An 18,034-nucleotide genomic window follows, 5' to 3' on the forward strand; every position below is an offset into this window, starting at 1 on the left:
TCCTTTGGAAGACATATAGTGCAATAAAGGTTTAATGTCTTAATATTTTAATAATGTTTTAAAGGATTTATTAAATGCGTTTGACAGTGGTATAATATTCTCTCAGCATGCAAAGAAGTTATGGTTCACAGCTACTAGCACATTAACTAGCGAGTGCTTCTACCTAGCTTGAAACATCGTGCGTGGTCAATATTTTCAGAGTGTAGACTTCTGGCACTTTTTGAACGTCAGGCCCCTTTGAGGTTTTTAAAGTTAGACATCCAAAAACTACTACTCACTTTAAAATTCAAACGTATTCCTGAAGCAACAGCAAAATAATTTCACAGTGGGTGTGTCTACATGAGACAGTAGTGCACAGTGGTTACTGCACATTTATTTAGTACTTGTATAATCAAGTACTAAATAAAGGCAAGTACTAAATAGATGTGCAGTAACTGGAGTTACTGCATGGTATCATGAGCAAATGCCTTTTAAATGATGCTACCGCGCAGTGGCCTAATAATTCTACACAGTAGCATATTAGCACTGTTGGTGCTGTGATGTGCTACTGCACAGTGTTATTTGACTACTGTGCAGTTAGCGTCTTGTGTAGACACACCCAGTGAAAACAATCGTTTCGTATTTCACAAGCGTCACAGTTTGTGAATCTTTCTTGAGGCACCAGAAACGTCCTCTTCAAAACAAGAAAATGACAGTTTGTCTGAGTGCTCAACATTTATTACAGCATTCAATAAATGTAACTGCTTGTTATGGTAATTGTGACATAACTCCTAATTCAATGTAACCATTTGGGAAGTTATTGTTTTACTGTGAAGGGTTCTCAGTGGATCTCTTGAAACAAAGATGAGCCATCTGAATTAAGTGGGCTTCAATAAAACACAGAAATGTAACCATGCCTTCCAAACATGTATTACTACAAAAATGCTATCTTTTTTTTCTGTTCACCCTTACCAAATGAGGGCAAATTTTGACATATGCCAGTGCCTTATACTTTTGCATGAGATGCTACAGCCATCCCTCTAAAAAAGAAATCGAGTTTGCTTCACTTATTCTGTTGTCCTCAATCTCTACTGAAGCTTTATGAAAAACCTTTGCTGCTTATTAAACTAGCAACAAACTCGCTTTTATTATCTGCCAGAAATTTGATGTTAACATTTTGTTTTTCTGTTATAATTATGTCGATTTTTTTTCTTTCTTTTTTTTTCTTTCATTCTTTTTTGTTACATTTGCTGATTATTCAAATGTGAATGTCACTTATAGTTAAGGTAGGTTGTTCTTAATTATATTTTTTGATCTTTTGTCTTTTCAACAAAGGCTGATATTTTAAAAGGGAACTAAGGGCAAATACCAAAAGGGACTTAGGTGCTACAGTACCAAGCACTGTAAAAACTGGAGCTAGATGTCAAAATATAAAACACTTTGGGGTCATAAACAGAACTTAGGCGAGTGTTAGATGCCCAACGCCACAACTGTAATCCAAAACACTCCCACAGCACAGTAGTGGCAAAACATTGGAAGTGCTTAAGTTGTACTGAGTTGCCTCATTTTTCTCCCAGCAATTTTCCTGGTAAGCATCTACAGCTGCAGTTTGGCACATTGTTGAGGAAGCTGTCTGTGGCCAGAAATGTGTGGAAGGCCTATTGTGGTAACTGTGGTTTCTGTGGTTGTAGATTTTGGGGTATCAGTTTCTGAGGATTTTAAAACAGGACTTGAAGGCCTAAAAATATATAGTGGGTTGTTTATAAAGATGGTAGAGATCTATTGTTCTCAGAGTCCACAGGGGACAGGACAAGAAGTAATGGTCTTAAACCAAAGGAAGAGAGATTTAGATTGAATATTAAGAACAACTGTATAACTAAAAGGGTGGTTCATCACCAGAACAGATTACCTAGAGAGGCTTGGATTCTCTATCACTGAAAGTTTTTAAGTGCCAGGTACACAAACACTTGTCTAGGATGGTTTAGACAGAGATAATCCTGCTCCAAGCAGTGGATTGGACTAGATAACATCCTGAAGTCCCTTCTGGACCTACTTCCCTATGCTTCTATGATGCTTGTCTATCTTGCCATTGATCTATGAATTTTTACATCTCTGAATAGCAATGGGGTGAACCATCATGAACTAGCAAATAAATTATATCTATAATTATATATTTAAATAATAGTCTCCTGTGGCTAAGGTGGAATCATTATAGACTACCGGCTAAATCATCTGGGTTATATAAAGCCTGTAACACCTAATCATGGTTCTAATTAAGTGAGCTAAGCAGCCTAGCAAATAAGACTTTCTAACACCATCAGCCCCATTAAGCAGCAAATTCCTGCCTTATGAATAGAGTAATATATGCTAAAACAAAAGAAGCAATATAGCCACATAAGCATGGCAATCTGTCTGGGGCAATATACCCTGCTTTTCAGCAATGCTACTTAATCCAGTCAAGACAGCATTCTCCCCAGATTAAGTAGCATTGCTGAAAAGCAGGGTATATTTCCCTACTTCCAGTACCCAAGGTAGCTCATTCAGAGCTAATTGGGTTTTATCTACACAGAACTTCATTGTAATGGGCAGACCTCTCCTAGGCTATGGACAGAAGTTGCATATAAACCAGTTAAAGTGATCAGAAACTGGTTTAAACCTGTAACAGAATATAAATTCAGTGCACATAAACCAGTTTGAAAATGGCTGAAACTGGTTTAAGATAAACTTGGTTGAATGTAATATCAGACTTAACTGATTTGGGTCAAACCGGTCTATGCAACTTCTGACCCAGACCCCTTCCTGGTTCAAGTTAAATCACAGACCCCCAGCATCCCAGCATTTTGCAGCCCTGGGCTGTGCTGTGCTGTATGTTTCAGAGAGCAGGGCTGGCCCTGCCCCTCTGCTCCCTAGCTGAAGCAAGTGAGGGCTGGCTCAATGGCCTCACTGGCTGGCTCACTGACCCCTCCTCTTCCAGGTAAACCCCTGCTGGGATCTATGGTCAGGGGGTGGGTTAAACATCCCTTCCCCCAAGTACAGAGCTGTCCTGACCTATTTACTTAGTGCTGGCTGCGACTGTGGACTACAAATCCCAGAGGTACCTGGAAGCAGGAAGAGGAATTGATAAGCAACCCTCCTGCTACTGCAAGTCCAGACTGCAAATCCCAGAGGCCTTGGGGCAGCAGTAAGAAGAAGAAAACACACAGCCCCTGCTGACTACATGCCAGAGAGTCATGCTGTAGTGTCCCCCAGCTCCTAACGTAGCTGCATTTCTGGAATCAAAAGTGAACGTCCATTCATTTGCTTATTGGTTCAATCTTTGCAGCTTAGACTAAGCTGCAAAGACTGAACCAATTCAGCCTCAGGCTGTTTGACTGTCTGTACTTAGCCCTAAGGTTCAGTTTAGGGCTACATCCTTAGGCAGTGCAAACTTGACATAGCTTTATTGATTTCAGTGGACCTGCATGAATTTATACCAATCTCTGGTAACCAATGAATCACTGGCTCATTTAAGTTTTTGACTCTCAGTCCTGTGCTTGTTCCAATAGATCATTCAACCAAAGGAGATTAAGAGATCCAGTAATTCAGACAGATCATGAAAAGGGCATCTGCCACAATGTTCTTGTATGACTCATAAGGACCCTGTATTATTTATACCTTGCTCATAAACAGGTGACCTGTGCTTAAGAGTCTTTTTCTCTCCACTGCAAGCATACTACTGTGTCAGGAAGCATCCCCTTAAGCACTCTGCATTGTTCCACATGAGCTGCCTTTTAAACTAGAAGCAAAGTGCTGAGCACAGGTTGACAGCTCTGCTGTCAGAAAGGTTAAGTTTGTGGCGTAGACATGTCCTAAAGCTTCCAAGAGGCATATATAAATACAGCATTGAAACACACCTTGAATAAAACAATTTAACTGGGCTCATATGAGCCATAAACATGGTCTTCATTATGAAGTTATCTTTACTAGTCTCTATAGTATACTTGTAGCAGGAAATGCTTGGATAAAGCACCTTGTATTCCCCCCGCCCTTTGTCTACATAATAGTAAGACCTACAGCTAAATGAACATGGCATTTTTAAAGCATGGTTTTCACAGATTCATAGATTAGTAAGGCTGGAAGGGACCTCAAGAGATCATCTAGTCGAATCATGGATTGAACCTGCAAATATGGTTAAAAATAAGAACCTAAAGTTATGGTCTTAAATCCACTTTGGGGCACCTAAAGAAATGATCTAATTTTGAAAAGTGCTGAGAAGCCAGGAACTCTCAGGGAGAGGACAATTCTTCTTTCAGATGGGACACAAGTGAAGGTCCTGATAATTTATAGTCATTAAGGATTCTAAACGCAGGGAAGTTATTAGCATTTGTGTCCTAATAAAGTTCCAATTGTGTTAATTATATCCTGGCTATCCAATATTCTTGGCAGTTTCAGCTCTATGGATTGTTCTTCTCTTAATTTACAATCCTGAAAGCACTTTGCACCTAGGCAACTCTATTCTGATTTGACTGTGTAACTTACTTGAGAAAATTACACGTGCTCATAAACATTTGCAAATCCCAGCATTTTCTGTCAAACTGTTCTGTAATATAAATGTATGTTCCTGATCTGCACCCAAGCAGGTGTATATTCTAGTGTTGGAAGTATTAACTTAGTGCAACAGCGATGATCTGATCTTCAATTATCTGAAAATCGCTGTTATATTAAGGAAGGTCATGGCCACCTGGCATCCATTAATTACAATGATATCTTCTATATTACTTGAAATAATTAAATACCTTCAATTATATTAGATAATTAGATATTTGAAGGTGTACCACGCTTGGAAAGTGTTCCAAGTCCTTTGGGTGAAAGCTGCTATATAGAAGTAACATATTATTTAAGTATTATTAATAACAATGTTAACATTGGAAGATAAAGGTGCCCTGCACAATGAAGAGATGGGTTTTAGTCCATGCTTAGATATCTAGTTAAATGAAAGAAAGTTTTTGGAAATATTAAAGCAACCGTTTCTCAAACATCAGATAATTTGCTGAACAAAACATACATGATGCATAAAATGATATGAAATTTTCCAGCTTTATTTTCAGATACTTAGTTTGAATATTACATCTTTGACTACTTGTAAAAAGCTCATTTATCTAAGCACTTCTGATCTGTGGCATTTTAAATAAATGAGGTCTCTGCATAATTAAATTGTCTTGGTTTTAATTACATTCCCTTGAGTTTTTTTTAATTACTTCGCAACTTGAGGAAAGCCTCATTGTGAACATTGATCTGAAATCTCTGATGTGTTTAATAACGTCAGGCAAAAAAAAATAGCTGCAAGGAAAGAAATCTTATTAAATTATATTTGCAGGCATTCCTATTTCTTTCAATAAGGTTAATATCAAACAGCTTACCTTGTCATCTAATTTCCGTGCACTGAATGAAAGTTCAACATAGTCATCATTGCCGGATAATTCCTCAGCAATCACCTAAATGGAAAGTTACATTTGAGTTTTGCATATATAATAACAGAAAAAAAATGAGGAAGGATGCCATTTATTGAAGAGTACTCTAAGAACCATGTCAGGAGGAAAGTGACAGTCACTTGCCAAGAAATTGGCAACCTAGCTGGCATACATATCAAAATAGGTCATTTTGCCTCAAACTGAGTAGAAGGACATTTTCACACAAATTAATTATTTCTAAGGGGGAAAATACAAGAGTAGTTTGAATCTAAACTTAGAAAATATCATGCTATTTTTAAAGATATTTTAAGATGACATATTTATACACAATTTCCCATAATAAACTGGAAGAAATGAAATAACATGGGATTAACTACCTTGAAATTCTGGCCATGTCTATATAGAGACTTTTGCTAATATAGTTATATTGCTATAGCTAAACTGGCAAAACCAATTAACATGTACATAATTTATATCACTATAAAAGTTCATAATATTGGAATCACTGTACATATGCTGTACCTGTGTAAGTTTTACCATAACTTGCTGGTAAAAGCAAGTTTCTATAAATATAATCATATCTATTCTAGCACTTTTATTGGTATAACTATGGGTATGCGCAGATGTTACACTCAGATCAACCTAAGTAAGGTTAGGTTAGATTGATTTAAGTGCTCGTTTGTACAGATGTTCAGGGAGTTTCATCAGGCAAAAAATGACTGGTCTGATCTAAAGAATGTCTGCACACACTGGAGCATAGCCCTGGGGCTGGGAAAACCCAGCTCTCGGGCTCTTCCTACCCCTGACTGGGCTATTTTTAGCCCCTTATGTCCAGAAAGACAACCCCTTGCAGACACCCTGAAAAGACACCAGCGCCCCAAACTTGCCAACCCCTTCCAAACCCACCAACCCCACCCTGATTCCGCTCACCCCTACTTGGATCATGTTGCTGGCACTGGCGAACATGCGCACAAGTCAGACCCAATCTATGATCATATGGCTTTAAGTAAGCTGTGTGAGTTTAGATCAAGTGCCATGAACATCTACACATACCCTTAGTCAGTAGCTCCACTCTGTCTTTTCCACACAACTGCACTGCCAATGAAACATTTAACTGCTCACCAGGCTTTAAACAGAGCTAAGACATTACACCTGAAAATACTCAAAATAGCTAACCGTCCATAAAATCTTCCCCCAGAACACAAACCCCTGAATTTTAGAGCCCACATATTTTATAACTACTCATGTTTGTGCCCCACCCAGGATTAAACCATTCCCATGTTACAGAGCTCATATTCTTGGTAGATACACGAGAGTTCAGTGGCATCCTTCATACCAGCTATGAGCTGCCTGGGTCAGACTAGGAATCAATAGAATGCAATATCACACTCCCACTGCTGAGCTGTCTAATTCCTTTCCTAGGAGTTGTCAGTGCTACCTTCATCCTCAATAACTGTTTCAACAGCATCTGCTGGGAGTCTTAGAGAGACAACATTTAAAAAAATGGAGGATGACTTGTGCCTGTATAAAAATGGCCTTTGTTCAAACAAAGTAGTTAAAAAGTGTTATATATGCACAACCCCATAAATGTGTAGAAAAACACAAATGTATATGCACAAATATTTACTGTGCGCAAGTCAGACATGAATAGTTGAAACTGAGGGTAGGTACAACAGTTTCACTTAACATGCATTAAGTGCACAGAAAGCAATTTAAAGCCATAACAGAACAGATATTCACAGCACTCAAAGCACTTTAAAATGGCAGATCCTGCTCTAAGTTAACCCTTGATGGATGCAATATGAGACTAAAGTCCTTTAGGTTAGAACACTTTTTTGAATGCCTGTACTACATCTATTGTGCTTGAATGTAGGTTGCGTTCTGCTGTCATCCCAGGAGCCCCTCACTGGGTGGCTTCCTAGTCTGGGCTGGCGCCCATTTGCTCTGAGCAAGCGGTAGCCTAGCCTGCCCCCAGGCTGTCACAAAGAGAAGACAGATAAGGCTTGTCTCCTCCCAGCTCAGCTGTGCGGTGAGGTGGGGAAACATAGCTTCTCTGATGTGTGGAGTCCACCCTGCCCCTCCCAAGCTTGTGAGCTCAGGTCTTGGGGAGGGCAGGACTGGGTCTGCATGGCAGACAGGCTTTGTTTCCCCCCTAAGTCCCAGTTCCCAGCATGGTAAAAACCAGCAAGGCAGCTGTACGCTACAGCTCCTGGCTGTAGGTGTCACAAAGCTGAGGGTGGGGGGAAAGGGAGCTCCCCCCACCACGAGGGTCTCCCCCACAGCTTTCTGTCTGGGTTCTTGTGGGGGTTGAGCTAGGTTTGCATGGCAGAGGGGTTCATTCCCCACCCCACCTTTGCCCCAGCCTTTTGACAGCTGCATCCAGGAGCTGCAGTGTGGGGGTGCCCAGCTGGCTTTTTGCCTCACCAGGAACTGGGGCCAGGCAGGAAGGGAGGCCTCCTGCCATAAAAGCCCCTTCCCCTCAGCTTGCTGGCTAGGGTTTCGGGAGAGAGGCCAGGCTGGGTCTGTACGGCAGGCAGGGGTCCTTTCCATCCTGGCCCAGCAAAAAGCAGTGTGGGAAGGTCCAAAATAGGGGGGTGGGGTTGGCTCTGGCAGCTTCCTGGGAGGCATGCAGGAGTGCCCCCGGCCTGCTGGCATTGGCCAATCCAGACAGGCATCAAATCCCACTCCCCCCCCCAAACAGCCAATGTCTGTTCAGTTTATTCCCACTCTAACTTATAGCACTTTAAGTAAAGTGTAACAGTTATAACGCAGCTGTCAGAGGCTTTCTGAATGTCTGTATTTAGCCCAAATATTTCTTCCACGTAATCTACTGGTTAGAAGGATCATTAATCATCATTAATACACCTGGGATTTGTACATCAAGATTTAGGTTTCAGTAATATTTTATAACTAAGTTCCAATCCTCTAACTAAAAGTGATGACAGACCTTTAACAACAGTTGTTAAAAAGTGGTTATTTTACTTCACAGCAAAAAAATAACAATGTATTGATTAGATATGCTAGAGATAGTGGTATAATAATGACAATAGCAAACTTCTCTGGTATGTGAAACTTACCAGTTCAATAAAGGATACATAACAGTATATATGAAAAGTCATGAAATTAACTTTGGTAAATTCAGTATATCACAGATGCTTGGTATGTACCCTGGGACCAAAACGGATTAGTAATATTTTATTTGTGTTTTCTCTGTTGAAACAGCAAGCTTTTCATATTATTTCTGTCTGAGTTCAGCTGTTCCCAGTGTGAGTAAAGTCCATCTGTTTCGTAATAACATTGGCTAAGAGCCAGGATATGTAAAGTTTGGCCCAGGCTTTGTTTTCATAGAGGTGCAGGGCAGAAGGAACCATTCAATCATTCAGCCTTACCTCCAGTATATATCACAGGCCATGGAACTTTGCCTTGGAAACCCATAATAAAGAAATAAATAAATACATAATCAAATAAAAATATTAGGCCCAATCACTTCAGTTCGACTAAAATATTTTGGTTGTTGAAACTAAACTAAACTAAGGTCATCAAGACTAAATTACTGCATGTGTTATGCAGGAAATTTGAGAGACCAAGGTAGCACCAATAACTATGTCCTTTGCAATGTCAGGGACCTAATTATGTGAGACATGCTGAGATAACCCAGCAGGCAAGGTATATCCCATGCTGCAGAGAGTGGACCCAATCTGACCCAACCTTTGGAAAAAATCATTTCTTGGCCTAAAATCTTGTGTTCTGTTTGGCCCTGAGGATGTAAGCTAAGCACATCAACCAGTTGCCTAAGTGAGACAACTCTACAATATCACAGAACAGGTCCACCCTGTCTCATCTGCAGCTTTGTCCAATCTCTGATGCTTTGGAAAAGAGCAAAAAAAACCATGTTCTACATCTGACCAATTCGGCTCCACAGATAAAAAATTCTCTCTCTCCCAACAAGCAACAAACAAAGTGTGAAGCAAAAGATTTGATTAATCACTGTCTCAATGCAGAGCTGAAAGTGTATGAGTGTTATGAGGAATAGGAAATCTTGTTCTCCCCATGGCTATGGAAGAAAGCGAATACATTTAAGAGATTCATATAGTCCAGGAGAGGAGACAGCCATGAACACCTAGCTGCAGTAGTGACGTGTAGGGGGTACGTGGAGGTGCACGTGCACCCCCTGACAGCAGCTTTCCCACGTAGGGGGGCAGGCAAGAGTGCTGGTACCCCCCCCCCCAAGAGCGCTAGACAGAGAGTGCACTAGGAGAAGTGGTCCCTCCGTGGCTGATCCCACCAACCTGGAAGTGCCAGTGGCATGCCCGGAAGCGTCAGTGGCATGCCACTGCCACTTGCAGGTCAGCGGGATCGGCCATGGGTCCCTCCCTGGCTCCCTGGCCTATGGTATCAGCCATGGGGAGACCACCCCCTAGGCACTGACTGTTTGCTGGGAGGGCAAGTGCCCACCCCTCCCGACTCAGGAGGCACTAGTTGCCCATGCCTAGCCCCAACCTGGATTAAAGCTTACCTATCAGAAAGATATTTAAAGACTTCAAGCAACAGTCAGTCTACTTGCTTCCCTGGCAAAATATCCCTGTGTTTTATCTTCACCCCTATGAACTAGCATCTCATTTCTCAGGTGAATTTTTCTAGAGTCAGCATCTAGCCACTGGACATTGTTATGCACTTGTCAGCAAAACTGCATATCCTTCATTTTAAACTACGGGTTTTATGTGTAAGTACCAATACACAAGGATCCAGATACTTTATCCTTCTCCTTAATAGGCTGATCCTATCAGCCTCATATTATAAGGCTTGCTTTTCAGTTCCTGGATTAGTTTGGGACCCTCCACTGAACTCAGTATTTCCACATTCACATGTTAATAATTGTCAGATAATATTAATTTAATGTTGGTCTTTTAAAACTCCTTTAGGATAATTTTACTACATTTTCATACTGAAAGGTTATTTTGACTTAATAAGATGGTATTTCCTGATTTGACAATGTCAAAACAGGACCCATTTAGGGAATCTCAAAACATTTTGCACCCAATTTTTTTTTTTTAGTTAGTTGTTTCATTGGCCTAATGTTTTGTGAAAAATTTCTGGCTTGACAAAATTTGCATTTTTCAGTGTTGGGTTGAACAATAAACCTTTTCTATGTAATGTGTCATTGGAGAATCTTAAAGTAACACACCAATCATCTAAGGCTCTAAACAAGCAACACATTTATAGCAGCATAAATTACATAGGCTTTGTACACTGACGAAAATTACACTAGGATCTGGAGCAAACAAATGAGCAGCTATTCTGGGGGCAATGGCTCAGAGTAAGTAGCTATTACAGTACCTTGGTACTTGGTAGCAAAGGAAAAGCTAAAATCTGTTTGCCTTAGACCAAATGATTACCCCATGATGGAACTGGACAAATGACACCTACACACCAGTGTAATTTACACAGTGTAGAGTAACTGTTGATTCTCATGGTCATTTTATATCAGATTTAAGTAAATTATACCAGCATAGAGTTCTTGTCTTATTTCTATGTCTTCATATTCTTCAAAAACAGTTAGTTTAGCATTTTTGTTCACCTGAGAGATTCCCACTTGTAAGTGGTAAGTGTTGTGCACATTTCAAGGTGTTTATGAGTTTGGGTCCATGCATATAAATGTATACAGTATACTGTATGAACAGGCTCAGAACCTGTTCTGTTCACAGGTAATTTTGCTGATAATTATAGTTTCATTTTCATAGGTTTCATTCCCAACATTTTGTACCCTCTATAATGTGTTCAAATTTTCACTGCAACAAGTTAACTATTAAGGAAAGCTGGATAGCAATTCAAAGGCTTTAATAAAATATTAGAAAAGTCAAAAGTCCCTTTCCAACTGCTTAATGTTTTTTTCCCCAACACACATTAAATGTTTCTCTCTGCATCACTGTACTAATATTCCACTTCTTTGGCATAAAAAGTCAATGGCATTATATGATCTATCAATTTGATTTTAGAAATTAGAAAATAGACAGAAGTGAAACACCTTTAATTTTGCCAACGCCTTCATACAGAAGCTTAATTTTATACACAGTGAAGTTAATGAAATTACCCTCGTGAAAAATTAAACACATATGTAAGTATTGTATTTACTCAAATAGAAGATGACTACCTAATAATTAGATTCTATATATGGAGAAAATGTATAAGTGTGTTATAATTTTCCAGATATCAAATCTATTTATTGCAGGTTTGCCTTCAATTTATCCCCCTTCCACTATAGCAGAGAAAATAAATTTGGGAGATCAGATGACCACTTTAATCTATGCCCCCGCGCCCCCTTCTTCCTCTTGCAGCCCCTCTCCTGCCCCTTTACTGTCAGACCCTGCTTGGCCTGAACACATGGAAGTGAGGAGCAAATATGAAAACACTGGATGCGTCTACACATAGTTACTGTGCATTAAGTTTAGTGCTTAGATAACAAAGTACTAAATCAATATGCAGTAACTGGTGCTACTGTGCAGTAGCACTGGTGCACGGGTTTTTACAGACATTAACTGCACAGTAGCTTAATACTACTGTACAGTAGTAGCATATTAGCATACGTTTTGCCCGGCACCCTACTGCACAGTGTTATTAGACTAGCAGACAGTTAGCATCTCATGTAGACACACCCACTGACTTTGAAATAAACATACCTATAATAATTCACATACAGGCAAATTATTAATTTATTTAATTAATCCAAAAACCCACTGTTAAAGAGCAACAGCACTTTTGTACCTCCTTACATAGTACATATAATATATACATTTTTTTTTTAAGGAAAATTTTTCATGTTCCAGGTCAAATTAGCTAAATAAGGTCCACATCCATTTTAATCATTCAGGAACCATAGGTGGCCCTGCTACTGCCAAGTATCTTCCACCCCAGCCTGGGGCTTCAGAAACTTCTAAATCCTTTAACAGGCATCCCACGTGCAGGCCCAAGCCTGAAAGCTCAGGGTTCAGTTGCCCCGAAGTAAACTACGTGTGATATTCTACAAAGCCAAAGGCAGTCTCCAATATTTCAAACTATGGTGACCCCCATAGCTCAGCACTGCTCAGTATGTGTGGGTACTTCAAATATCCTCCACAAAAGGAGCCATGTGTTAATTAGCTCACCACTAATGACTGAAATCAGCTGTTCTTGTCAAAGTCCTGGGGTCCTCCAAAAATGTATATGCAGATAAGATTCAGGACAAGTTGGTCCAGCTCCACCTCAAGATGGGTGGGGCCACACTAACTGTATGAGACAAGCTGAGATGGGGGGTGGCAGAGGGATCCTGGGTGAACTGTTTGGGACCTGTTTGGTGATGCTTGCCAGATGTTTAAGGCTGGTGAAGAAACAGGAATCATTGGAAATGAGAAAGAAAAGTGCAACTCAGCTGTGGGAGTGAAGAGGACGTAAAAATGTATTCAATGTAGTGGCTCACCATGACTTGAAAAAGAGTGCGCTGAAGAGGAATGAGCACAATGCACACTACCATATATCTTATTCAAATGGATTGTACTAACTTATGGTAGATTTCCATCAGTATATCTGGCCAATGGCAGGGCAGATATCATGATCCCAAAGGTGATTTTTCCAGGGTAAGGCCTATCCTAAGGGGCAGGCTGATTCCTGTGAGTTTCCTAAAATGCAGGAAACTTGACTGCACAAGTCTGGGGTAATGGGAGACTGCATTCATGCTTTTCCCCTGGCTTAATCCTTGGCCCTTTGACTAGGAGCAAGCGAAACTTAGGAGCCTCTGAACCCCAATGCCTCCAAGCTTGGGGCTTGCACATAGGATGCCTGCCATGGATCTGGAGAGTATCCAAAGCCCAAGGCTGATGGGTCTGAGAGAGAGGATACTTGCCCGGTATAGAGCCACACACAGTTGAACAAGTGAGCTCTGCTCAGTCAAAATTTGGAACTTGACTAGTGGCCTTTGCCCAATATAATTCAGAACTGATTTGGCCATGGAAACAAAATTTTAAAAAGAAAAAAATGTTTGCCCAATATGGGCCATGTGTTTTATAGTCATGCTCAGTGCTGGGTGCATTTAAATCAACTTCCTATTTGGTTTCCATTACTGTGCACACGCTGCTTTTGGCAGCAGTTAAATGATAGACAATGCATTCCATAAGGTTTTTTGTATGCAAATAAATGATAGGGTTGTTTTTCCTCCCATGCTGATTAGGGGGAAAACTTTGTCTAGTATTTGAGTAAATACAGTAGTTACAAAATGAAGGATTAAGTACATTTTTAGAGGATTCAGAGCTTGGATTAGAAGTAATCAAATGACATATCTTTCCCACAACACAGATTCCTTTATGTAGATACATTTCACAGGCCTTGTAAGTTTCACACATTACTTTCTTGTCATTTGTGTATTGTAAATATTTGCCAAAAACATTCAGATTGATCAGAACGATCCAAACATTTTTCAATTAAGGGTCAGACTGACAACTTTGCAGGATGCTTTTATGGAAAATTAGTCACATTAGATCTTTTTAAATACAACAAAAAATGTACTTAAGCATGGCTTACTGTTATGGATGATTTCCCTGCTGTGTTCCCATGTTTCAGTAAGGATTTGGAGAGTTTCCTCTGTGAAACAATCTGTTCAAGAACCAAAACAAAGAATAATTAAGCTCTGTAGTAAATACGTAGAATGTGATTTGATTTATATTTGATAATAATAATTAGTTATAATGTAGTAATGGATAGGAATCATAATCAGGGATCAGGTTCCCATTGTGTTAGGCACTGTACAGATAAATAATAAAGTAGATAATCTGTGCCCTAAAGTATACATTTTTATTGTTGTTACTACTACTACTACTACTATTGCTACTTGTATTACAGTAGGTAATGGAAGTCCAATATTAGTACAGGAAATTATTGTGCTAAACACTGTACAAGCACAGAACTAAAAGATGTTCTCTTTGTCAGAGCTTACAGTGTAGCATTGTGCGCGTGTCTGTGGCAGGGGTGGAGGGGAAAGGACCCCAGAGGATAATTACCAAGATCCCTGGCTAGGCTGCAGTGTTGAAGAAAGGGACTTTGGGGTTACAGTTTCTGCAAACTGAGTATGAGTAAGCAGTGAAAAAGTGTTCCATAAAAAGCTAATAGCATACAGGGATCTGTTAATAGGAATGTCAAATGCACGTGTCTAGAAATGATTTTGCTATTCTCTTCAGCACTGGTGACACACACCTGTACTGCCGTGCCCAGTTTGGGGCATCACACTTCAGGAAAAGAGTAAACAAAGTGAAAGGGGGAAAACAAAAATGAATAGCAGTCCAGAAAATATAACCCACAGCAGCCAGATATTGGGAGAATCTTCCATTTTTCTTCCAGTCAGGGGACAGGACAAGAAGCAATGGGCTTAAATTGCTACAAGGGATATTGAGTTTAATATTAAGTTACATTACTACTTTCTAACTCTGAAAGTAGTTATTCACTGGAATGGGTTATCTGGACATGTTGCAGAATCTCTGTCATAGGAAGTTTATAACTGCAGGCAAAGCAAACATTTGTCTTGGATGGCTTAGGTTAGGATGATTGTGCCTTGAGCAGGGAGTTGGACTAGATTACCTTCTGAGATCTATTCTAGCCCTAGCATGAAGATAGTGCTATTGTTTTAGGCTAGGGACAGAAATTACACATAAACCAGTATGGCTAGGGACAGACATTACACATAAACCAGTTTAAGTGATCAGAAATTGGTTTAAACCTGTAACAGAACAGATGTTCAATGCACATAAACCAGTTTGAAAATGGCTGAAACTGGTTTGAATTAAACCTGGTTGAATGTAGCATCAGACTCAACTGATTTGGGTCAAACTGATTTATGCAATGTCTGTCCCAGACCCCTTGCTGGTTTAAGATAAACCAGACTCCCCCAGCATCCTGGCATGCTCCCTGGGCTGGGTGGGGCTCTCTGCTCCACAGCAGGGCTGGCTTCTCCCCTCTGATCCCTTGCTGAAGCTCTAGCAGAGACTGCAGGCATCTGCCTGGCTTCTCCCTGCTAAACAGGAATTATTCCCCCCACCCCTCTGCTTTACAGACACATCTCAGCATTAGCTAGCAGACCACATGCTGGCTACAGTCTGTGCTGTGGGAGATGACAAAGGCAGACAGGCTTTTTGGAGCTAATCAACAGGTAGATTAAGGCTGCTCTAGTACCCCCTCAGCTTCTAGTCTGGACCACTGCAAGCATGTGCCTGCATTTATGCACTCCAGAGAGGATGCCTTTGTGATTACAAACTGGTTTAGCCTGGCCAGGTTAGAGTAATCTACAAAGACTGAATCAATTCAGGCTCAGGCTTTTTGAATGTCTGTCTCTAGCTTATAAGTGACTGGAAACCAATTCAAATCTGTAACACAACAGACATTCAGTGCACATAAACCGATTTCAAAATGGCCAAAATTGGTTTAAAATAAAACTGGATGGATGTAGTATCAGACTTAACTGATTTAGTTTAAATCAGTTTATTGAACTTGTCCCCGATCCTCTCCATATTCAAGTTAACACACAGTCCCCCAGCATGTCAGGATGCTTTGCACCTCCCTTGCAAACCACCCCTTCCAGGGTGGGTGGGCTAGTCTTGGCCCAAGCTATCTGCTCCAGCCAAGCATGGAGACATGCTCTAGTGTCCCTCGGCTTCTGGCCTGAGCCACTGCAGGCATGTGGCTGCATTTCCAGAATCAAAAGCAAATGTCTGTTCACTCGCTTATCAGTTCAATCTATTCATCTAAGACTAACCCGCAAACTTTGAATTGATTTAGCCTTAGGCTTTTTGACATCTCCACTTAGCCTTAGAGTCACTTGGGTAGGCAATTGCCCATTGAAGCCAGACATAAATAACAAGTACATCTACTTCAGTAGTCATAATAATTGTCATTGATAAGATGCAGCAAGAACATTTGTAATTTTAAAAAGTGGCTGGCATAATAGAAAGTGTTGACATGAATTCTCTCTTTTGTGTATCAAAAGGTTTGTTCAATGAGTACAAGTAATGCAGATGAGATTGGTGTGTCACAGAAGGAGTTTAGCAGTGCACTTCAGAGTCAAACTCTTTCAATGATTACTCACTACATCTGCTTACATCAGCTGACATCTGTTTCTTGGTTTACTTGTCAGCCAAATGGGTTCAAGTGAAAACTCACTGATCTCCAGTGATTTCCATGAGCCTTAACTTTTTTAAAACCTTGTCAGAAATTTTCAGATGAAAAGTGATGTAGAAGTACAAAATATTATTAAATAATTAGTTCAGTGAATGATGGAACAAAAAGTGCATCTTCTGCATGATGACAGAAAATTCTCTTCCTACCAATATGACCTCACTCATTTCCTTAAATGTACTAACTAAATCACTGATGTGCAGTTGAACTTGGGTAAAAGTCAACAATCTGTCATACCCGTGGTCAGTTGTTTATCCTTATTCAGTCTCCTTTGGAAAGATCAGAGTTTTTCCTCCAGGACTATTCCTCAACTTCTAGACTTGCATAAGCTGTGGTGCAAATTATTTAAAGTTCCAAGATGCACAGCACAGAGAAATAACTTGAAACACCAGAGTCTGCACTCATGTGGCAGCTCCATGCCTCAAAGTATAGCAAGTGGAATTTATTTTGATGATCCTATCATTAGCTCATTTTAATGAGACAAGCTCTGTGAGCTATTAGTGTCATTTTGCCACAGTGAACACTCTGCATATGTAAATATGTGTATGTGTGTGTGAACACCCACACATTGTTAATCAAGTGGCCAGTAAAATGGATCCATCTGGCAGCTATATGCCTGCATCATTGCCTCAAATAATAATTAATGTTAAGATTTGTAGACTATCACCAAAATAATTGACAAGAAATCCATTTTTTTAGTAGCGGTAAATTGCCTTTTTTGTTTGTGTGGAGAAAAATGACTGCACAGCTGAAACTGTCACATTTTGGATTCCCAAGCAGAATTATAGGAAGCATTAGCTATCTGCAGTAGCATAAATAGGGCAAGGTGAGAGGGGCACTGGCCCCAGATGCTGACTTCAAGGGGTCACTCATATGGTCTGTTCTTCCCCAGGAGTCTTTTCTAGGGTAGGCTGGTGCAGCTGGGCAGGGGCAGCAGCAGCATCATGCTCAGTGGTGCATCTGGAGGGGAGGAGGTAAAGTGATGGTCCCCCTGAGAGGCTTTGCCATGGGAGGTGCAACCCTGCCCTGGGATGGGGGGCAAAAGGGGCACCAGAAGCAGCTTCTGGAAGGCCATGCTGCTGCCTGTGCTTCAGTGGCAGCAGCCCAAACTCAAGTTGCCAGAAGACAAGTAACTGGAATAGCAGCTGCTGCTTAAATAAAGAGACCCCCAGCAGGTAATATTCCCCTTCTTCCCTTCCAAGCACAATTCTTCCCCCCCATCCCCCCCCCCCCCCCCCCCCCCCCCCCCCCATCTCTCTGCTCTGGACTGGAAAGCTCTTCTCAGGATCTCCCAGAGATCCATGAGGGGGGACTCCTGGACTTCCAACTTTTGCTTTTTACAGAATACTCCTAAATCATCCCTAACCAATGCTTATCTAACCTCTTCTTAAACATCTCCAGTGATGGAAACTCCA

The 18,034-nt window shown here is 40.6% G+C and overlaps 1 protein-coding gene across 1 annotated transcript in view; it reads right to left on the reverse strand.

Moving 5' to 3' along the window:
• Positions 1–18,034, reverse strand: part of CPNE4 (copine 4) — a 367,095-nt gene that overhangs the window by 157,458 nt on the left and 191,603 nt on the right. Inside the window, exons 3-4 of the mRNA XM_019508845.1 lie at positions 13,980–14,051; positions 5,379–5,453 (exon numbers count right to left, since the gene is read on the reverse strand). Coding sequence (XP_019364390.1) covers positions 5,379–5,453; positions 13,980–14,051 — 147 coding nt within the window. The remainder of the gene's footprint in view (positions 1–5,378; positions 5,454–13,979; positions 14,052–18,034) is intronic.

The sequence above is a fragment of the Gavialis gangeticus genome, unplaced genomic scaffold (genome assembly GCF_001723915.1).
Source record: "Gavialis gangeticus isolate Ggan-Ray unplaced genomic scaffold, GavGan_comp1, whole genome shotgun sequence".
NCBI classification, from domain to species: domain Eukaryota; kingdom Metazoa; phylum Chordata; order Crocodylia; family Gavialidae; genus Gavialis; species Gavialis gangeticus.